This window comes from Siniperca chuatsi, linkage group LG5, assembly GCF_020085105.1.
Source record: "Siniperca chuatsi isolate FFG_IHB_CAS linkage group LG5, ASM2008510v1, whole genome shotgun sequence".
Taxonomy (NCBI): Eukaryota; Metazoa; Chordata; class Actinopteri; order Centrarchiformes; family Sinipercidae; genus Siniperca; species Siniperca chuatsi.
In genome coordinates this window covers 19,102,917-19,126,736 of record NC_058046.1, presented here as the reverse complement: position 1 = coordinate 19,126,736, position 23,820 = coordinate 19,102,917, and the positions used below count along the sequence as shown (strand labels likewise).

At 42.5% G+C, this 23,820-nt stretch overlaps 1 protein-coding gene across 4 annotated transcripts in view; it reads left to right on the top strand.

The window, feature by feature from the left end:
• Nucleotides 1-2,414: 2,414 nt before the first annotated feature.
• The window catches only part of ebf2 (EBF transcription factor 2), a 29,685-nt gene continuing 8,279 nt past the window's right edge, over nucleotides 2,415-23,820 (top strand). For 2 of the 4 annotated variants that reach the window (XM_044197005.1, XM_044197002.1), the window contains exons 1-6: nucleotides 2,415-3,071; nucleotides 4,849-5,005; nucleotides 6,703-6,766; nucleotides 8,402-8,457; nucleotides 8,579-8,652; nucleotides 9,991-10,059. In XM_044197005.1, coding sequence (XP_044052940.1) covers nucleotides 2,938-3,071; nucleotides 4,849-5,005; nucleotides 6,703-6,766; nucleotides 8,402-8,457; nucleotides 8,579-8,652; nucleotides 9,991-10,059 — 554 coding nt within the window. In that variant the 5' untranslated portion in view covers nucleotides 2,415-2,937. The remainder of the gene's footprint in view (nucleotides 3,072-4,848; nucleotides 5,006-6,702; nucleotides 6,767-8,401; nucleotides 8,458-8,578; nucleotides 8,653-9,990; nucleotides 10,060-23,820) is intronic. The other 2 variants (XM_044197006.1, XM_044197004.1) reach the window with 1 other exon arrangement.

Genomic DNA, 23,820 nt, shown 5'->3' with positions numbered 1-23,820 from the left:
CCTCCTCCCTGCAACACACGGGCTGACCGTCTCAGCGGGTTAAATTGATTAGAAAGACGTTTGTGGTTTGACTAATCCCCCATTTTCGCCCCGGCTCTCCGCTTCACCAAATTAGAAAAGCCACACATTTAGATAGTAAGTCTTGCGGGATGTGATAATCACGGCCGAGCCTCTCGCACCTGTGGGGCTGAAGAGGAGACAAGCTGGTCCGCAACATGAAGTCAACTGCAAATTTTATTTTAATTCTATATCCACGTGATCGGTTTCTCTGCTAAAATGTACAACTTTCAGCAAGCCTGGTCTTAACAATTAAATATTAATGTAATATCGATTGATATAAAGCAATATGAGCTAAAAGTATATAGGTGAAGATTGTGAGATATTAACAGAAAACTTAAACAATACACTCGCCATTAATAATTGTGATTTTTTTTGCAAAATAGATTTAATTGTCTTCTGAAATGAATACATAATTACATTTTATAAAATTGAAGGTGCCTATTTTACCTCTTAATGACACCAAACATTCTCATTCTCTCAGAAACCTGTTTGATTAGCGTAATGACTCACGTCAACTGAAACTGTTGCCATGACTCAGATGATTTCCACTAGCCTATAAAGTATGCTGATGACTGCTGCTCAAGTGAAAGGCTTCAGGGTTTTACCATTGTAGTGCAGTAAATTCAAATTCCAACGTTTGAAATGATTATGTTCTCTTTGGATTACTTTTAGTTTGCAGAGGAAGCATCGGGAGCTTTGATTTCCTGCACACATTCAACCATTCTGGGTCGATTAGCTGAGTTTTTGAGCAACGCACTGAAACCAACGCTGCGTCCGCACTGGCTGCAATGTTCACGCGGCGCTTCTCTTATACTGAACATTCAAAGAACCAATAAATCCACACAAGCAACATGTTTCAAAACATCCGCCTGGAAGTTTTGCAACGAGTGGAGGAATTTTATTAAAGTGTGTCATCATATATGGATTTTTCATGGTTAAGTAGAGCTGTCAATCATTTTAGGGGAAGTGTGTGAGGGACACGGCGACAGGGCGGAGACTCGGCAGCAGGATTCCCCAAGACTGCTCTCATAATTGGGGGAACATCTGACTTTGTCCCGCGCTGGCAGATGGTGGGTTGAGGCGGGATCCAAGGGGGGAGATTTACATCCATTGTCCAGGCGCACAAACTCCACACAGAGACAATAGTATCTGTAAGGGGAAAGGGACCGGGCTGAAAAAAAACCTTCCCTTTTCAGCGCCAGATAAACAGGAGCGGAAATTAATTTTTAGTCTGCAAAAAATGTTCCAAAATATGATACATCTTCGTTTTATTGGGCCTAAACACAAAACACAGATCCATTTTGAAATCAGTTAAATAAAGATATGCACGTAAATATTATTATAAATTGTAGAGCTCATGCATTTACATTGTTGAAAACAGCAGAAATTGTCTTTGGGCTTGAACACTTTTTGGGTTTATTGCAGCACCGTGCCCAGTTTTACAAGAGACTTCTAAGCCATGAAATGATACAAATCAGCAGCTAAATAAACTTTGTCAGACTGCATCCAAAATTAGGTATTGCTTTTAGCCTATATCCACGCGTCGCATTATTTTCTATAGCCAAATAACGTTTTATCAGCGTTATTTCCAACGGATTTCATGTTTGGATTTGATTAGACAGTATGTTGTATTGATTAAGAACTAATTTCGGGCACTGTCAGGCAGCGGTCCAAACGCCAATCAGATCGCAGCCCTGTCCCTGCTGGCGGAGATTGATGGACCAACCAGACTGCCATTGTTGCGGCTGACACTGATGCGATGCCTCCTCAGCGGAATCACTGCGTTCAAAGGAGCAGACGGTCGAGCTGCTGAATACGCCCTGTCGAGAGCGCACTTGTGTTAAATTCTGACTTGAATGAATAGACCAAACAAGATTTGCTGTACAGACTATTCAGGGCAGTAGCCCAGCGTGTACATGAGAATTTAAACCCACATTTTAACAAGTGCCTTTTATAAAACATTCCGAGATTAATACATATAAATATAAACCAATTGGAAGTAAGATTTTGTTAACATTTGTACACAATTTCGAGGTTGAATAATGTGAATAATATAGATTGAAAAGCCCCCTTCACCCATGCACACACAAAGAGGACCTTTCATTTCAATTACACAGCAAAAACATATTTCTTGCTTAAAAACCTTACAGAGGCGTATCGTTTCTGCTTTAAAATGTGTAAAATGTTGTGTTTTCCTCGTATTACCACCCTGGTCGAACTTAATGTGCGTAAAGTTTGCTGCAAGAGGCACTGGTTGGATGCTGAATCTGGCAGAAGTCCAAACAACGGATGCACTTTACACCAATGAGAGCATCCATTTCAACAATCGGTCCCCCATATGGCACTAAGGCCCCTCCTCCATGCTCTATCCCGGCAGAGGGTCTCATTCATGCTTCAAGACAGCGGTTCACTGCGAGCTTCCAGGCCCTCGGATCAACTGTTTTGATCCGATCTGGCCTTTTGACAAAGGAAGACTTTCCGCACACACGTATTTTTAAGAATATTCTGAGACGGACTCGCTCTGAACTCTCTGAGGAGTTGAACAAGCCGAGCAGGTGATCATTAGCGCTTGAACTGACGCTGGAAATTTGGGCTTGGACAATGCTTGCACATAGTGTGGGGATATATCTATTATCATCGTTTCAGCCTTAAAAGAAAGTGTGAGTGGATTTTTACCGAGACGCCTTCTCCAACATCACACAGCGTCGGTCATTTATTTTTCAAAGCTCTGTGAAAGCTCAGTTTTCTTGCGGCGCTCTGGAGGAGCGCAGCGAGTTGGGGTGGACCTTCTGTTGTTTGCCAAAGTGCTTTAGCTCTTCAACTCAGTTTTTTCTTAAGTTCAAAAAAGTGCACCGAAACGAGCAGAACAGGGCTTAAATGTTCGGGATCCAGGAGCATCTGATACGAGAAGTGAGCGGATTAAAAGAGAGAAGTCTTGGAGAGGAGATGGATCCAGTCCGGTCGTGGGTGCGTAATGTCGGCGTTGTGGATGCGAACGTAGCGGCGCAAAGGTACAGTACAAACCCAGCTGATCTATTGACATTACCTTCTGATCTGTTCTTTTCATCAGCTGCGCTCTGGCTCGTTAGCAACGTGACAGAATTAATTTTCATGATCAGCATCATGAGCACAATATAGTTTATAATGTGTGAATATTTAACATAAGAACAGGCGTGCTTTCAGACAAGAGCTGCAAACTACTTGTTGCAAAAGCTGACACGAGTCCCCTTTAAAACGCATCTTTCCAAAACTCGTAAAAATACTTTAAATATGATAAAAGAACAACACTTGACATAATTATTATTTATTATAAGTAATAAAAGCAAAGTTCAAAAGGGTGCCAAAAGGTAAAACTAAAAATCAGAACCATTAGACTTTAACATATAGTCACACAAGGAGCATTTTATCAGAGAATTTACTCTTGTGCAAAAAGTCAACTGACATGTTTACACAATTACATTTGAGATAAATTCTCAATACCTGTATGTGACTGAAGCTAAATATAATTTTCCCAGAGCAGCTATTTTAGCTGATCTGGCAGCTGAAAAACACTTTAATCCTCACCGAACTCACACTTTACATTTAGGATTTTTCATTAACACAAGTAACTATTTGTCTATTGGTGAGTCATTCTTCTACTTGTCCCAGACTGTTTTCCACATTCCCTCAGATGTTCAGTCATCCTCCTCACGTTTGTCATTTTTTTTACCAACACACATCAGTGTTCTCATGTTCCAAACTGATAAAGTTTAGAAAGCAATATAAACAGACTCATACAAGCGCAGCAGCGTTATCAAGAAAAACAAGTAGGCAACAAGTTAATTTGTATAATACATATCTTAATATAAATAACAATTAGTATGCGATACAACAATGGCGCTATTTTACTGTATTTTATTTAATATCATGAAGTATTTTATTGATAGTTAAAATGTAATTTTAAATATCTCGATTGTAAAGAAAAACAAAAACTCGTCATGGGCAAATTTTCCTCGGGTTTTTTTTTTTTTTAATTCTTTGAAGAAACGTTTACGGCTGGGGAATAAAAGAAATGGAGACTCTTTTGAGACTCTTTTGAAGGACTTTGCCTAAATCTTTAATTTATTAAAAGTCAACAGTATGATGTACATTTTTAAACAAGATGCATCGCCATCAGTTCTAGTCAAAAGTGCTGATTCTATTGTGACATTTCAGTTTTCAAGCTAAAATAATAGCTTCAACAAGTTTTGCTTTTCCTGTCTTTCTTTTCTGTCTTGGTTTTTGTGTAATTTTCAGGGCCATATTAGGTTCCTATAGACAGGTAAAAGGGCCTTCAAGTTGTGGGAAAAAATTACCTCTATTTTTAAAAGTAGTTTTTTTGTGCAAATTATTGATAATTATTGTATGGATAAAGTGAAGACCTAAACAACTGGAGAATAAAAAACTTTGTAGCCAATGGGAAATTAAATACTTTTAAAAAGGATTAATAAACAATTAATAATATAAACAATTTTGAATAACTGCCTTTAAAATGCCAGTAAATCAAACATATTTGAGATGCATATTAATTTAGTTTTCATGATTTACAGCAAGCAGAGAAAAGTGTCTGGTCTTTAGTTTTAGTTTTAGTTGGATTTCTTTGAGAAATATTTTCAACCACAAGTGCATTATATATTGATATATTGTTATATTGGAATTTAATTAAAAATATTATATTATATTTGGCAGTATAAATCAGTTTATTTATGAATGTCTTTAATATCATGACAGTATGTGTGAGCTGACTGTCTCTTCCTGTTGTGTCCTCAGTGGAGTAGCTTTGTCAAGAGCTCACTTTGAGAAGCAGCCGCCCTCAAATCTCCGCAAGTCCAACTTCTTCCACTTTGTCCTGGCGCTCTATGACAGACATGGCCAACCTGTGGAGGTGGAGAGGACTGCGTTTGTGGACTTTGTTGAGCATGATAAGGTGTGTGAGTGTTTCTGAATGCCTGTCTATCTTTATTTGAGGATGTCATTAATTCACTATGTAGTTTTTTGCAGTTCTTTCAGGGAAATCTTTAACACCTAAAACCACAAATCTAAAGCAATATCAGCTGAAAAACTGTGAATAACAATTACAGCAGCAAAATGTATCAGTTATATACTGTATTTCAGCTGTAACCAGGTGCTCAACTTCCCCATCCCCAGCAAAGCCAAGCATATTGAACAGCTGACGGCTACATGTTTACACAAGCTTTACCCTCAATGAGCTGATGATGTGGGATTGAAAAAGAATATCTAATGACTAATTAGCAGCTTGCCTCATTAGGAGGACATCACTACTTTTTAAAATGCAAATTATGCTTGCTCCTGTTAAGTTATACAGTGAACTAATCATCAAAGTCTCTTTTCCTTCATGCCCCCCTCCCATACTCTAAATACTGCTGTGGGGGAGCTACGGATTCCTCAGGTTGGACAAGACCAAAATAAGGAAGGGTGCGGTGTGGAGACAGTTAGAAAGAGACTTGAGAGGGGAGACTGCCTTATGCCCAGTGTTGATGGATGTTTCTGCCTTGTGGTAAGGGGAGCAAGAATCTCCTAAACTGGCAACAGCTCTCCCCTGTGAGAGAGACAAGAGGACACCGTCCTGTCAGCTGAAGTTCAAACATAGTTTTACTATGAATTTCATGGCCAGGGAGGGAGGGAGAGGGCGGGCGGCAGTGCTAATGCCAGGGCTGAAAGCTGTCAGTGTGCTCCCCTTCGTGCCACACAGGCCAGCGTGGAGTAATATGACGGCAGTGGAGGAGTTCATTTTCTGCATGGTTACCCTGGCATCTGTTTTTGCTTTGTAATTATGGAGAGATAGAGCGATGGCATGGCAAAATAAATGTTCCTCTGTGTATATTTATAAAACTTATGAAGCCAGGCATCCATCTATCCCCTGATGTTGCCTCAATCTCACTATTGATATTAAGTTTTGAGCTCTGTTACTTTCCAACTTATACTTCATGCATCTTAATTCCCCTGCAGTTCTTCTTCCCTCCTTACAACCGTCTCTTTCTCCCAGTTTCTCTACTTCCTCAACCTCCTTGTTCTCTCTCCTCGTCTCTCGCTCTTGTCTCTGTGATGCCAGCCTCCTGGGTTATTGGACCAGAGAGCATTCCTTTGAGACCACTTAGAAAGACCAGTAGAGGTAGAGGAAGAGAAAGAAAGAGAAGGAACAGGAGATAGAGAATGGGGGGAGTGAGAGGCTAGTGAAGAGCCTGGGGGGAAGGAGGGATTGCAGAAAGGAAGTTTTTCTGTCAAGGTCGACTGCTGCTCAGTCTCACATACAGTACTTTCCACTCGCTGAAACCCACTTTGCACACACATACATGCACATACCTCTTTGCGAGGCGGGCCACTACATTTGATCGTAAGGTTTTAGGAGTTTGCATCAGACATGATAGTTCAACCTCTACAAAGAACATCCAACTCAAGGTTAAGCACTCAGCTCTTGAGTACAACGAATGGTCCCACGTGGGCTTTGAGCCTACAACCCTCTGATCTCGATGCTGCTCGCAGGGAAGGGCGAGCTGCAGGATTAGGAGAGACTCACTGATGCTCAGCTGTACTTATCTGTGCCCCAAATGTGCTTAACTGCATGCCCTGCATTTGTCTGTGTGTCTGTCCTCTCATTCCAAGGAGCAGACGGGAGAAAAGACCAACAACGGCACTCACTACAAGTTACAGCTCCTCTACAGCAACGGTGAGTGGAGTCAAACACGAGTTCTCAGATTATGGGCTGATTCTTTGCCCTTTGAGGTGTCTAATTCGATCATTTAGACGACAGCTCTGAGCCCTGCATGTAAAAGGAGTTGAAAAAGGTCACCGGTGACACCAGCGTGCTAACATGACACACACCTTTCCACTTAAGCAATCTTCCTCCCCTGCCTTACCTCGCCTCTCCTCTCATAAATTACCTTCCGCTCATCGTCTAATCACTGGGTTTGTACAATTTAACGTTCAGCTCTGCGAGGAGCCACTTCTGGGCACATGTATGAGGAAATGAGTTACATGTTGCCTACCCCCTCCACCCCCAACCCCACCCCACCCCACCCCACCCCCGACACACCCCGCAACACCCCCCCAACTCCAACCCCATGGTGCTTCCACATCAGATCAGGAGATTCAGAGAAATTCGGTTCCCATGAGCCACTGCTGCCCCTACTCTGCCATCGCAGTGGCACCCATGGGAGAGAAGATAAAAGACATGTTCTACAGCAGCCCCCTTATACACCCTCCACACGCACACACAGGCACACACACACACACACATGTTCATACAAGCACACCAAAAGCACTTCCTCTACATCCCCTCCTCTCATCCCCTTCCCCCAAGCGATATCAAAGGCATCTCAATCGAGACTTTGATGAGAGGAACACATTTTAAAAGCAATACTCTCCAAAGTCTCTATAAAAAAATCGGGTAATGCGTTCTTCTCCCAAAGAAGCAATTCATTATACGTTGTTTCCCTATCTTGTGTGATTTACAGTGCAGGTTTTGAAGCATCCAGAGGTTCAGGTGTTTCTGGAAATCTCACTCAGAGACACACCTGATTACATAGAAGTGAGAAACAACGTTAAAAATACATTTGCTCTTCAATTAAACCCCTTAACAAACTGATCAGGTACAATTTTACATGTTGGTGTTTAACTCTAATCTCCAGTCAGTCAAGTGAACTTGGGAATAAATCAAAAGTTAACTGAGAAATAACCAAAAAAAGAACAGCCAGACAAATCGTGAGAATATCGTTGTAAATTCTGGCCTTGAAGCAGAACATGACTCATAATCATCAAACATCAAATAACTCTCAATCCCCTCAGAAACCATCAGAGAGAAAATATGAACTGCATGCCAATCTTATTCCTCCATGTTGGCTGGACAGAGTTCAATGCTTTTTCTGAGAGCTTGTCCAGAGTTTGAGATAAAAAAGATTAATGTCATAAATGTTTCCATTTTATTTTGAGAATCCTCAGCAATATGTACTTTTTTATCGACTGGTTAGAGCAGGTTTAGGAGTTTAAGTGCATTTTCAGTTGCTTCATTTATGGTTATGTAGTATTTTGCAATTAGGGTTGACTGAATCAGCCTTCATTTTTTATTTATACAGTGATGTGGAGGTCATCTGCACAATAAAAAATGTCTGTTTCTAGCTTGATGTCTCTTCCTCTTCCGGTTTCCATTTAATTGAAGCACTGAGGGCAAGCGGTCATACATTCCGTTTCTTTGGAAAATTTGTCTCACTTTAGTAAAATCTCTCTCATGCCTAAAATAAGTTGTTAAAGTTATTGACAACAACCAATTTCTGTGTTTTCTTCAATTTCTGTTTTCTTTTTGCAGGGGTTCGCACGGAGCAGGATCTTTACGCACGACTTATTGACTCCGTCACTAAACAGGTTGGTAAACTTTCCTTAAGTCTTCTCAAAGGCGATTTAACCCTCAGCTATGTAAGTAAGAGTTTAATTGATTCTACATGAAACTGAATCTGTCCTATTGCTCCTTATTTCCTCTTCTTAGCCCATTGCATATGAGGGACAAAACAAGAATCCAGAAATGTGCAGGGTTCTGCTCACACACGAGGTTATGTGCAGGTGAGTCTTTGGACATGCAAAAACACACACACGCTCATTCAAACCTTCACCCGCAGGGACGAAATCCAAATATCCATTACTCTCCTTCACTCTGCTTTGTCTCAGTCAGCTTGAAATGCGGTTTTGGGAAGACGCTTGGGGCTCTACTTTTTTGAAAACTAGACTGTGGTTGAACTATAAGTCTAGCCTGTCTGTCATCATCCTTGTTACAGTGGTAACCCCCTGCTGCTTTCTGCTGTAACGCAGCATGTCCCCGGCCAGCTCCTGTTTCTTCCTGAAACTCTTCTCTCTCTGGCCTGAAGTTTTGCAGCCAGATCACAGCTGACAGCAGTAGACACACTTTAGGGGAACAATCCACCTTTCCCTCATTGAAATGTAACTTCAGCACTTCTGTTTAGCCAACACATCACGTTTGAACTTCGTCAACATGTGATGACAAGTGTAGTGGTATATTCTCAGTGTTACAGCCATCGTCAGAGAGTTGTTATAAAGCAGTGCAAATTTAAAGAGTCTAGTCATGGCTTAGGGGCCAGATGGTTTTGGTTATTATTTGGTGAATAAAGAAAATAGGTGAACATGGGGTTATGGATGGAGAAGAAGCTGAGAGTGGTCTGGAAGTGGGGCAGTGACCCAGGATTTGAGGGCAGCAGGGGGAAGGATAGGGGGCTGGGACATGGGGAGAGGGGCTAAGACGGAGTGGGGTTTGCCATTGTGTAGCCAGCAGATGCCCGAATGTGACTCACAGCTGGCTAATAACAGAGACGAAGAGGCAGAGGGCAAGCGTCACAGCTGGGGAGTGAGGCCGTCTGACAGGGGGGCGGAGGGGGGCAGGGCAGGGCCAAGCTGGGACACGAGAGGGGTGAGGCGAGGTGTAGGGGTGGCAGATGGTTAGGGGTGGGGGCACTTTTGTTATGCAGTGAAGGGGACTTTGGGAGGGGGTGCTGGGTGGCCAGCAGGCTCCTCGGACAGGACTGCTGACGACTGGTAGGATGTTGTGGGACGGTGTGTGTGTGTGCAATGAGGCTGCATGGGGGTTGAGTTTGATTTTGAAATCAATGTGACAGATTGCCTGGCTGGCTTTTCACTTTTGAATGGTCTCTCACTGTTTGTAGGGTGTGTTGTTGTACCTTTTCTTCCTCTTTTATTCTTTTGTCTATTCTTCCCCTCCCCTCTCATGCCTCCTTTGTGTGCGCCTGGATCTTGGCCGATTGCGGGGAGAGTAGTCTGGGCCTGTGGATGTAGATGGGCCAGACAAATGATGGCTCCTCCTGTTTAATTTGTTTTTTTCCCCTCCCCTGACGTTTTCCTCTTTTTCTGTCTCTTTAACTGCCCACTCAGCCGCTGTTGTGAGAAGAAAAGTTGCGGCAACCGAAATGAGACGCCCTCTGACCCGGTCATCATTGACAGGTAATAAGATCAAACCACTTCCCACACAGTGTCCAACACCTCAAACAAGCACCTCTTCATATTAAATGTTAAAGTTTTCCTTTCTTTGTAGATATGCACCTACACAGTCACAAAGAAAGAGAGAGAGAGAGATCATGGTTTGATGTGAAGGTTCTTGTGCTGAGATCTCACCAATGAGCTGTTGCATTTATAGATAGGTGAGAAGGGTAGCTACATAGCACAGTAGAAGCCCCAGTTACAACATATGCATGTATGGGCTGGATGCATTTCCACAGCAGTGTTAACGTTTGTGTGTGTATTTCACATATAAATATTAATAGGTGCATGCACACATCACATATAAATATTACATACAATATCATGTTTACAACATAAGGATAAGAATTCACAGTAGTCAGCTTACACTGCATCAATGCAAGCAAGCGGTAATATACAGTATCTGTGTCCATGTCTGTCTCCCATGTGTTTCTCTCTCTTCAGCTTTCTGTTTATCTGTTGATCTATCTTCAGCCTGCTGGGATCTGTTTAATTTGGTCACTCGTTGCGTTCAACAGCCGACATTGCACCTGAAACCTGCCAAAAGTGTAGATTTCCTTTTATCAGAAGCATGTGGATCTTTCACACCACCAGACTGGCTCACATATGTAGTAAATGTTGACCCTGACAACCAGTTATCAGGCTGAAAGGCAGATGACCACCGCCGTCAACAGCATGTGTGAGGGCCTTCACGTCTGAGGGATTTCGGAGGTCTCGCGCTGTCTGCCTGGCATTAACCAGTGTGATGAATGCTCATAAGCAGACCGCATGTGAAATACTTTCTCTGTGATGTCATAGACGCAACCTTCATCTCCTCTCCTACCCCTCAATCCCTCCTCTTCTCTCTCCTTCTTTCTCTCCTTCCCTCAACTTGTCTGTCTAGAAAACACTCACTTCATATACGTCAAGGACCCTTTTCTTTCCCCTCCTCAGTTCAAGCTGGCTGGCTGTTGACAGTGTGTCTCAAAGGATGTCTGCTGAAGATAGTTTTCATATAACGGAAAAATCGGGCTGTTGTCTTTTGAATTTTCCCAGAATACCTTGGAGCAGCTGCTTTTCCCATTTACTGTAGCACATTACTCTTGCAATAACCCCCTCAGCACCCCTTTTATACTTCCTCCTAACATGGCTAAACCTCTTCCAAATTTGTTTGTGAGTAGCTCGGCAGTGGGCTGGTGAGGAAAGAGCGATCTATATCTTTGTGACTCCTTGTGTGTGTGTGTGTGTGCAGCGGTGAGGACTTATTTAAATGGAATCATTGACCTACTGTACTCTCTAATCACACTGGGCATATCCCGTCCTGATGGGGGCTTCTCTCTCTTGACTGGCCTCTCCTCAGGGAGCAGCCTATTAGCAGCCAGTTAATTTCTGATAAGCCAATGGAATTCTGAGTTGGCCCTGTGCCCTTTTATCCCACCTTATGTGCACTTTCTCATTCGACTTTATGTATGTACACCGCACACTGAAAAAGTAAAAAGATGACAGGGCATGATGTGTGTGTGTGTGTGTGTGTGTATGTTCAGAGCATGTATATGCTGTTTCTGTGCACAGAAAAGGATGTTTATTTTCATGTGTATGTGGGGATTCTTGCACGTTTATTTATGTATGTATATGGATGTATGTACGATTGTGTATGTGTCTTTGTGACCCCTACTTTGACCTTTTTTCCCTAGTCACTGCTTGGGTCTTAAATTATTCATATGTGTGTGCAGCCTATGTGCATGTGTGTGTCTGCAGTTGTGTGTGTGTGTGTGTGTGTGTGTGTGTGGAGGAGACGGTCTGTTTCTGTGGCTCCAGTAATCAGCCTCCTGCTCCCAGCCCCAACACCTGTTCTCCAATTAACATGCAGCGTGCTGGGGCCCACTCGCTCCTATTGCCCAGCCACTGCTTTCTACCCATTTTCTTCCTCCTTTTCTCTTTTCTCTCTCAGACTCAGACCCATGCTCCCTTCCTCCCCGCTGAGCCTCGTATCTGTACTGCACACCCCCATGCTCTTTTCCGTTCGCTCCAACTGTGCACTTACGTCTTCACTCCCAATTGCTTAATTCCCTTGATCCACTTCTTTTTCCTTCATGTTACCATCTCCTGAACCCCCACCCCACCCCCTCCCTTTAGCCTGTCTAATTTTGCCATAATTAGGCAGTGTCATTAGGACACCTACCCAAGCACAAGGGAGTTTGCAATTCCCCAAACAGCCCAAACCCCCTCTTTTCTAATCTCCTTTCCATATTGTTTCAGTTTTCTCTCCCCTTCTCCTGCTGCCCCCCGCCTCCTCTTCTCCTTAATCCTGATTTGAGTGAAAAGAGAGAGAGGAGATCACAGCTGATCCATAGGGAGGGGTGAAGGGATAGAGGGTGGTGGGACCGAGGGATGAAGAGGGCAAGGGCAGTCGTTGACAAAGAGATGACTCTTAAGTTGCCTATGGGAAAGAATTATCTAATGCCGCACTGCCTGCTGTGTCTAATAGTTTTACAATTGTCTAATCTTAACATTGGTGAACTGCTATACTCACTGTCCTGATGTGACTTGTTTGGAGAGTCTTATCTTTGACTGATGGATTGGCTTATTCACTGATTGGTTAGATGATTGATCAATAGACAGATAGATCGATTGATTCCTCTGGGCTCATCACCATAAATCTTCACTAATTCAAGCCCATGCAGTCAATGTTTTTACTACTTTTGTATTTTTGGAGTAGCATTTTTATATTTGGCCATAATATTTTTGTATTGTGTGGCAGTTTTTTTTTCACAATTAGTGCTGAAACAAATAGTTGATCAATTGTTTAGTCGATTGTCTGTTGAAAATTAATTGAAAACAATTGTGATAATTGATTGATTGTGTGTCATTTATCAAGCAAAAAAGCTAAAGTTTTAAAGTAACGAGTTTTAATCGATTAACCCAATCAATAATCAACATATCAATCAAATGAAAAATATAATCAGCCCTATGTATAATACTGGTATTTTTCCCCAGTATTCAATCCGTGAAGCTTCTCTACTCTAAGAAGTTCTCAGTATTATCCCAGGCAGATCTGTTAATGTCTGGATTATTGCCATGCTGACCTCTGACCTCTGAGAAACTATATTGGTTCTGGGCCAAAGCTGGCCTCTGTATTTATGAGTGAACCATGGGTTTACAATAGAGACTGGCAGATGTCAGTATTAGTATTAGACGGTGTACTTTGTATGGGAGGGGTCATGAGTGCGTGCTTTTATATTTGGCAGAGAAGCTGAGATCAATAGTTGGTCATAAGGAGTGTGTGGAGGGATCCATCGTAAGCCAAGAGCCTTGTGAGGGGGTGCAGAGGGGGTGATCAATGGCAAGCACTATCTCACTAATTGATCGTGTTTCCAAGAGGGTCTTTTTTAACAAGCCGGTGCTCAGAGAAAAGAAGAATAATCAATAGGAATTTTCCAATGTTGTCAATATGGCTCTTCCCTCCCCTACACTCAAAATGAGCTCATACAGACTCCCACATTCACGTGCATATCAGACCTAAAAAACAAAACCTCCATCTGGAACAGTTAATTTTGCTTTCTGAGTTGATAACAATGAACAATGATTAGTTGACCGGGCGATGGCTTGACTTCAGATGCTCGGCTCTAAGAGGAATCCATTACTCTTAATCTTAGGTTGTGGGTTGTATTGATCTGTTTTTAGTCTTGGTTCTAGTTATGTGCATGTAACACAGCTTTGTTTTCAACTGGTCAGTGCAGGGTTTTGTTTTTTTCAGTCCTAAGCGATTTGCATTAGATACCTTTAGTTCCAGCTTAATTTCACAATTGCCTACTTGAATGTTTTATATGCAGTTATTATTTGTTAATCCTTATGCTGATATTAATTCTCAAACCTATTTTTCCTGCATCTTACAGTACGGTAACGTACAGACACACATGCACACAGAGTCTCAATTGTGCAGTGCAGTAAAACTGTATAGCTTTTTTTTTTTATAGTTCTTTACGGATTAACACTGTCTGGACAGTTTGACAATAAACTATTCAGATATCATTTGTTGGTGTATGTAAACGTCTGGTCTCAACCAATGTGCTGTCTCAGAGAGGCAGTCTGACCATCTGTTTCGATGTTAGTCCATCCACCTGCTTTTGCCTGTCTGTCTTTTAAATTTAAAAAAATACAGTAGATGATGATGCGTGTCACTTCCCTCTGTGCTTCTGAATGGCATTTTTCACTGCCATCTACCTGCTCTTACAGCAGGCCAGATAGTTTCTCCTTGTACTACTAATGGTGGGGAACTCAGGCCTCCTCATTCTTCAGCTTCAACCAAAAAGAAAATAGAAGCTCTTTGGGAAAAGAACATTAAACTATCAGCCAAAGAATAAATGCAGCAACATTTGTTGGACTGTGTCAGGGGTCGAATTCTTCCCCTTTCCCAGATGCATACTCATGCACTGCCGCCAAGTTGCCCTGTTAGGTCATCATATATGCACTTGAGAGTTTTATGTGTGAGACAACAATGTCCTTTTAGAAAATTGTTTCTCATACTCCCAGTATAAGATTATCCCTTAGCTGTACAGTGGAACTCAGACTGAAGCTTTTTCTGTTGATACTGGCAAGCTGTACCTGTACTGCTATTACCTTTTCTATCACATTTTCTTAAAGATGACTTGTCTAAAAGTCTTTTAAGAGGTGAAAATCCTGAGGGGCAGCACAATGATTGGTGTGAACTATCCAATCTTGTAGCCAAGAAATAATGAAAATCCAGTGAAATGGATTTGAGTTTCTAATTTTTCTCCTGGTTTCATATATTTTACTCTGAAACAGGATGTTGGGGCAGGACAAATCATCAGTAAGGAGGACTTTATGTGAGAATGACTTTATGTCATAAGAAGCAGCTGAGAAAAAGGCTGAAAAATGGTCTCTGACAATTACTGTTGTGGATCACTCTGCTCCTCTATCATCCAACTTACAGAGGATGTGGAGGAGGCGCATTTTTATTATCCGCCATTCGAGCATCTGGCTGCAGACAGAACTGCAGATGATGTTGGCAAAGCTGTTGCAAACTGACACTTACAGACCCACCTTCAACTATGGTTATTGCTGCTAGTGATGGTTAGCATGTTAGATCCATGGAGTTTCTATGTTGGGACGGGTTGGTCAGTTGGAGGGGTACCTCCTATTCTATGATCCCATTTTGATAGAATTTCACATTTCAAAAAACTTTTTGACACTAGACCAAAAGAGGGATAGTTTTAGGTTTTTGTTTTTTTCTTTAATCTCAGTTGTTTGTGATTTGACCCCTTTTTGAGTGCTGCTGCATGTGGTTTTAGTATAAAGATGATGTTGTTTCATATTGTGAATTTATAGTTTTAATACACATCTTCCAGCCAATCAGAAACTAGTATCAGTACCAGTAAACTCAGCTTTACAGTTGTTGGAATTCACTCCACAGACTGATCAGGTCGTAGTGTTGCTGGATTGCCTGCTCACTAATGGAGTTATTAATATGTATGCATAAATTACCTTCTCTGTCACACATACACAGAGACAAAGTCAGACACAGTGGTCCCCTCAGTTCGCTGTCACAGGTCTCTCCCTGATGGACTAGTACTGTCCAGTCCCTCCAGACCCCCTGTCAGCAAGCCCCTCAGGCAGGGGGCCAGGCAGCGTGGCGACAGGGCCCTGAGGCTCCAGTGCACACCGCCTCACACAGCGGAGCAGCACACAGGCTGGACCACTGAGCAGCTGGCACAGGACCGTAGGGATGGTTCTTCCCTTGGGGCAATGCAAGGGGGAGAATGACACAAAGACAGACAGGGAGAGACGACGCAACGTCTAGAATATCAAATTCACTGACAGGTACTGCTTCAAACAGCGAGAGCATCGCTCAGAGTTGAGACTGGTGAAAATGAGTTCAGGGACATTTTGTGGGGCTCGAGCTTTCTGCGTTCACATGTGGTCTCATGTGAACTGGGAAGATGCTGGGCTCCACTGTGCACAGGAAGTGTATAATGAGTAGTAGGTTATGGGCCGAGTTTGTGTTTGGTCACCTTTGCTCTGCTTCGGCCATAGTGTTAGCTGTTGTGGCTTGAACCCTGACACAAGGAGTAGGCCTGGTTTGTTTTCTTTAAGAGAGCCTACAGAGGGGCAGTCGGAAACAGAGAGCAGTGGAGAAATGTTTTGACAGGAAATGGGAATGGACCAATGGGCTAATGTGAAGGAACAGCAGGGGGACTTAGAGTGGGTGGGATGCAGAAAGGATTGGGGGAAGTTTTGAGTTGCAGCTCAATGGCACTCTGAAAGGCCTCGCTCTCCCAGAGTAGCTGGGGCAAACCCTACCATTTGTCTGGTCACTAATAGGCTTCACCTTTGGTTGAGCAGTATAGAGATTAAGTAGGGCCACTCAGAGGATCAGAAGGGGGCAGATTAGTGTGATTTAGAGGTACTTCAGATCGCAAGCAACAGTGGTTATGTGTGTGTGTTCGACTTTGGATTTGGTTGTCTGTGGGTTTATTTTTCAAGTGAAATGTCCTGCATTTGCCATTTATTTTGTAAAGTGATCTTGCATCAGTATAATCAGGATTTCGTGTGTGTGTGCGTGTGTATGTATATGTGTGTGTGGGTGGGTCTGGAGTCAGAGGCCAGTTAGCAGTGGTATTTATGAACAAGGGCTGTTTTCTTTGGCTGGATGCTGCTGCTGTGGGTGGAACTGTGAGGGTGTGTGTGTGTGTGTGATGGGGATCGGCCATCCTCCTCTGTTAAGGTCTTAAATTTCACTAATGACTCTAACAATGCCCCCTGGTGCTGGGCCGGCCCCGCTAGCCACCTTGTTTGTTTGTTTGTCTGTTTATCCTGAATCTGGACAGACTATATTTCTCCCAGGAGTTGGATTTCTCTAAAATCTCTCCACCCTTTCACTTTTTGAAAACATTTCCTAACACTAATATTTACACATCTGCAGTATTTCTTAAATAGAATTTGACTCTTTAGAATCTCTATTGACTTATGCTTGGGGCAATAGTTGTTCCTCCTGTGGGACAAATAGCAACAAGGCAAAGATATTGTGAAGATACAGTTTTCACACAATAGATCTACATTTTTAGAAACTTCTACAGGCACTTTAATTACACCATGCTAACAAAAGAATATGGAGTGGAGTGTGTATAGATTTGTGCACTGAATTTCAGTATATAAAGTTAACGCAAAGCAGAAATCATCGCTGGCTCTTTTGTGTTTTGCTGTCTGAATCATTAATGCAACAGATGTTGTGTTTTCCTCACCATGGAGGAACAATATAAGTTAAAGGAAAACAGGAACAGCACTTTAACAATTGCAATGTCACTATAATCTTTTGGATGCATACATATGTGTGTGTGCATCTGTGTGTGTGTGTGTGTGTTTGTTTAATGGTCCTGATGAATCTGTCAGGGCTGAGGGCAGGGGGTGATGTGACTGCTGACAGGCTCCCAGCAGGCATGCTGAGAGCCCTAACAGTCAGCGTGCCCTCCCTTCAGCCCCCCCACCACCACCCGGCTCCCCTTCTCCTCTCCCAGTCCTCGGCTCCACACATTTGCTGTGTATTAGCCACGGACAGTAAATTACAGAACCCTGGACCCCCTGAGTGATTCCATTCCCATCGCTTCACACGTTCCTCCTTTCTCCCTGCAACACAATTATCCAGCTCACCTTCTCTGCGTCTGTCTGTCTCCCTCCTTTTCTCTCATTTTGATCTGTTTTCCTCCTTCTGTCTGTCATATTCGTCCAGGCTCTTCAGCTCCCTCAACCCTGTCAGATTTCTCTCCCCTTTCTGTCTTTCTTTCACTTCTGTTATACTTCTCATCCTCCGTTCTTCTATTGTGTCACGCTACACAGCGCTCCCTCCCTTACACATCCCCTCCGCTCCCCCTTTACTTTCTTACAAGCAGGTCCCTGTTGTCTAGGCTTCACAGGTTTCTCAGCTGCTTCTCTCTCCCTCTCTCTCGTTCCTATCCCTCTCTCCCACCCTCTCCTTCCCTCCTCTTCTTTGCCCCCCCCCCTTCTCTCTCTTTCTTGGAAACAGATGTTGTTTGTCAGATCTTATCATTACTGGCTAATTAAGAAGACATCTCTTCTCCTTCTGTTGTTGCTTCTCTTTCCTCTCCTCTCCCTCTCGGTGGCATCCATCCCAGATTCATTGTTCTTCTCTGAGAAAGGTTCAGGTTGAGCTTTGATATACACATGTTATTGGTAAATCTGATTAGTGGCTGATTGATTTAAAGGGTATTGACAAAGCAAGATTAGCGTTGGTGTATTGCAGATGACCTTCTGGTATGTTTGTAATCTATTCAGCTGCAGAGGGTGCTCTGTGTCTCCATTTGACAGTTGAGAGTATATTTTGAATCCTTGTCCCTCAGGACACACCAAGCATGCTGGGAGAGGTGAGGCCACTGATGGGAGTTCTATTCCCTGTCCTGGTTGTGAATTCATGTTCTCTAGACTATGAATATCTATCCATATCCGTCTATTTGGCAGGCTGACCACAGTCCCATGTGGCCAAGCTTTGTATGCAATCTATGCTTTTGGCTAAGCTTGGGAGACTGAAACATTAATTCATTTTAAATTCTTGAAATGCACATTTAGCAGCCAGCGAGAGGTTATGCAGTAAAACACTTTAGCACCCAGGAGAAACCTTGTTGAAACACTCGAGTGCCTCTTGTGTACCCTTCCCATTATTCCACTTTCCTCCTCTCAGCCCACTTTTCCTCTCAGCTCCGCCGTGCCTCAGTCACTTTTGCGGTGGCAAGCCTGAAGGTTTTACAGCACTACCAAGCTCTATAAATCAGCACTAGTGGTTTAAATGTTTGGCTTTGTCACAGTTCTCAAGTTTAGAGGTGGGGTGGGCTGGGTCTGAGGTTGCAGGGGTGAAGCCAGCCTGGGAGGCAACGGAGAAGAGGCCAAGAGGGGCACAGCCAATCCACCAGGCAAATGTATAAAGAGCTCCTCCATGTGCTCGCTGTCTGCCTGAGACTACCTGGAGTTGATTTACTCACTGATTCTCTTTTTGATATAGTGCAGTTATTTTAGCTGAGTTTACCAGTATCAAAACAATATTTTTTCCGATCCCTTACTTTGAGGAATGTAAACATGTTTTTCTACAAATTCTTATTTTATTTAACAAAAGAAACTTCTCAAATGTTATATATTGTCTACTCACAAACAGCCAGACAAGAACCTTGCCTAACATTATCTAAAATAGGCAAAGTGAGTATTATTAATAAGTAATTATCTGATTAAAGAATGAGTAAAGACTATGAATCTGAACTGACATTCTGTTCCAATTTCGGTAGTTTATAGTTTTCGACACTAAGTGCTACAGTCAGTACCCAGCCCTTCTGATCAAATGAACTGGTATTTCACCAGTGGTGGAAAGTAACTAAGTACATGTACTCAACTACTGTACTTAAGTACAATTTTGAGGTACTTGTACTTTACTTGAGTGTTTCCATTTTCTGCTACTTTATACTTTCACTCCTTTTGTTTTACTCTTCACTCTACATTTATTTGACAGCTATAATTACATGTTACTACTACTTACTGAAGACTAAGATTTTTACACCCAAACACACTATCAACTTAATATCAATAAAATATTAGCATTTTTAATAGATTAAAATACCCAACAGTATGAGCTCAACCTTAGCTACAACATGAAAATCCTTCTTACACATTTATGTATCCGTCATGATAATCCCATAATAAAGTGCATAATAATATAACACTGCCTTTCAGCTGCATAACGAGTGGTTTTGCTTTCAGTACTTTGAGTACATTTAGCTGATAATACTTCTGTAATTTTGCTTGAGTGAGATTGTGAATGCAGGATTTTCACGTGCAAGAGTATTGTTACATAGTCTACTTGAGTTGACCAGTAGTACTTGAGTTTACTTGCGTAAAAAGATCTGAATACTTCCTCCACCACTGTATTTCACTTGGCTGGTTTGAGGTGCATGTCAGCATGTTGGTGCAGATGTTGTTTAAACTCTCCCAACTCTTACAGGAGTAAGAGTACAAGTACTGATGTCACTGAGAGACTATTAGACATCAGGGTAATGTGGTGGCCAGTCTTTTTCTAATAGGTAGATAGTGGATAGAGGTTTTAACTGTAACGATCTTGTAAAAATGAAAAAAAAGCTACAGCTGTTTTATTGATGACTGGAGGGATGTGCATTATAAAAGCTGTTGCAAAAAAGGGAGAAAACACGATGGAGTCAGTTTCACTGATGAAGCTGAAGCCACAGATATCCCTGTATGTTTTAGGAGGAGGAGGGTGAGGGGGATTGGACTGGGAGGTTGGTGTGAAAGGTCCTGTGGTGGTATGCAACAGAGGGGGTATCAGTTCATGGAGGGTTTTCTGTGCCCCATTAGCAGTGTCAAAGGTCATGTGCCCCGGGTGTTAACCCTGGTGACCAGTCTAGCTTCCAGTCTGCCAGGGGACCCTGGTCCAGGGGTATTTATTACTACCCCCGCTCACCTCCTTGCTCCATCCCCCAAACACAGTTCTAGCCTCTCCCCATGGAGGAAAACAAAACACCTCCATCCCTCTACCCCCCCAGCCATTCCTCAGCCCGAGTACATGTACTAATTGGCTGCATATCCATACAATGATGCATGACGACCCATCTATAGATTTGTGCCTTGCCGTGAAATATTCTCAGGTATTCAAATCCTAGCGCATAGCCAAGAACTGCAGCTTGTTTTTGGCCCATTACTTACATGTTTTATGAAAAATCAGCTAGCATGTACAAACCTTTGACATTTGTTTTAAGGCATCATTTTTGCTAATGTGTATAATTTTGCATGATTGATTGTGCACACATGGTTGCTTGCAAGTCAGTATTTGTCTTTGTGTATTTCTCCGTGAACTCATGCATGAATGCGTATGTGCTTTGTCCAGCCAGTGTGTGACATATGCATGCATACGCGCATGCATCTGGGCCTGCTGTATGAGTTAGTGCTCTCAGTGTGTGAGTGTGGCAGAGGAAGGCCCTCAGCATGTCAGTATGTTTTAATGCTTCACATCTGGTTTCCTAATTTTCCTCTCTTCCCTCCCTGCCCTCCCCTCAACTCCCCTCCACTGCGATGTCAGGACACTGTTTTGTTTTTTCAGGGTGGGGAGGGGGGGTGATGGAGGGGATGTCTGATGAGTGATGGCCCTGAATACAGGACATCAACATTCTCCCTCTCTTCCTCTGCTTTTACCTCTCCTCTTCTTCATTTTTCTGTTCCTCTGTTGCTCGCTCTCTCTCTTCTTACAATCAATAGCTATTGAACAATGTGGAGGGGGTCAGGGTCACATGAATGAAGAGGAAGAAGAGGAGCAGTCTTGACCTCTTTGTCCTCATTCCTCTACTCTTCTTTGCTGAGGTCTGAGCACCAAGGCATCTACGTCTGCTGAACAAAAATGATGACAATGTCCTCCTCCTCATTCTTTTCCTTAAATTTCCCCTCCCATATTTTTGTATGAAAGCATAAATTTGTCATCTTTGGTGTAGTAACCCAACATTGAAGGGCCAAAGCTAAACCCAGAAAAAGAGACGAGTGGAGAAAGTTTTCTAGCCATGCTGATAACTAACTTGGACTCTGCATTAAAACCTTTTGCATCACATGCTTCAAGAGCTGCTGCTACCAGTAAACCTTAATTTACAATGAGCACACGGGGCGATGTGTTTTATGTCTATGTGAAAAGGCAGTTTATGTCAACAGTGATTAGTGCTGATGAATGCCTATGAAAATTTTTGTTAGGGGTCCTGTGCTGCTTAGGTGCTCGTTGCATGATTAAGGCCATATGTAAAGCATAGTGTGTAACACTTATGTGTAACAGATGCCCCAGTGGACTGAGAAACGTGAAACAGAGGGTCCACACTGAGGAGTGAAATATTTACAAAAACTGCATTTCTGCTATTGTTTTAAGTGTCATGACTTACTGGTTGGTCACTGAACTAGATTTAGGTAAGCAAGTTGTCACCATTGGGATGGTCGCCTCATGCTGCGAGGCTTGTGTTTAGTCTTGGGAACTGAAGCAGATGCAGACAAAAGGGATTCCAGGCCTTGACAGAGATGCAGAAGTGAAGACAGAAAAGAAAAAACAGACTCCCTGCGGTGCCACAGTGGAAAATGATCCTAAGGTTTAAGACCTGGGTCTATGTTTTGTTTGTGTTTCCTGCTTTAAGTGTGTCTGTGGAGGGTAGATGTTGTGGACTTGGTTTCTATTGCTGGCCACAGTAAACTTTCATTAGTAATCTAGTGCAGCAGGAAGGTGCTTACACTCTGTTCAGCTTTATAAAATTGACTTGTTAGCAATTGAAAACAAAATTGTTCATCATTACAGACATGTATAACAGTTTAAAAGCATCCCATTAGCTTTGTTTGCACTATGTTACTCACTTGTATTTTAAACAAACAGAATCATAATTTTACACCTGCTTTATGGAATAGAATATTCTGTGAATGTAAAGAACAAGGCGCACATTAAATATAAACACACTTAAACTTGTGAAGTTCTTTGAAAATAGCTTTTCTCTGCAATTTCCCTGTGACATGAAAATCACCTCCAATTCTTTGCATGTTCTCCTCATCTCTTCCCTCTGGATGGGGAGGTGTGTGGGTGTATTACATTACCAAAACAAAAACAAACAACAGCAATATTAAACTTTTGCAACCACAATAGAGGAGGGGATAAAAAACAGAGGGTCCTCGACTTCTTATTAATTATGCAAGATTAGTCTAATTATAATTCAGCAAATGAATGTGTGGCAGAAGGTGCGAGGCGACGGGGCTGGGAGATTTGCATGTTAAGTGGGCAGGGGGAAGCGGCTAATGCATGCTAATATATGCGTCAATGTCTCGCTTTAATTTCAGCATTTGCAGCTGTGTGCGTCCGAACTGAGGGGGGTGAAAAGTTGACTCAATGGGTTTTTGGGAGGGGGGCAAAGGTGGGGGTGTCGGTGTATTAGAGTGTGCATGCATGCATGTGAATGTGTGTTTCTATGTGTGTGAGGCATCTGGTGTCAAACAAACAGGGAATGATGAGAAGAAGTCAACAAACAGGGTCAAGAACCCTCAGAAAGTGCACAAAGCCTGAGATGGATATAGACAACCTCTCAATTGGGGTTGTGATTTTGCTATCTGAGGCATCACCTCAAGTTTTATCATGTCAGTCAGTCAAATGAATGATGACTGCTGCTAAAATGAACATTAAGTGGCCAACAAGCAAGTGACAAGGAAACTATTATGGCTAAACCACAGCCAGACCATGGACATGGTTATTAAAACCAAAAATGTGGTCCCTGTGCTGACTTACCTCCCTATAAATGGCTGCTATAGCCTTTAAAAACGAGCCATAATGTAAGAATCATTGCCCAGGATAAAGGATACATACAGCATAACCCTCAAAGGAGGCAGTAAAATGAAACTGAACACTTTTGATTATGGTCCCTTTTCAGAGTCAGGAAACAAACTATAACTTTTCTTTGTGAATATAGTCATTTTAAATCATGTTAAACTGATACTGGTATCCAACAGGCACATGTAAGGAAGGATGACAAAGTCAGACACTGATGAGGAAAGGAGGAAGAGTGAAGGAGGAAGGAAATGGAAGAAGGTAGTGGGAGAGGCGAAGATGTGCCCTTTTACATGTTTCCACCCAAAAATGAGGTCTAGTGCAGCCTTGAGGTTGGAGGTCCGAGCTCTCGCTGATAAATTATAATCACCCTCTGCCAACAACAA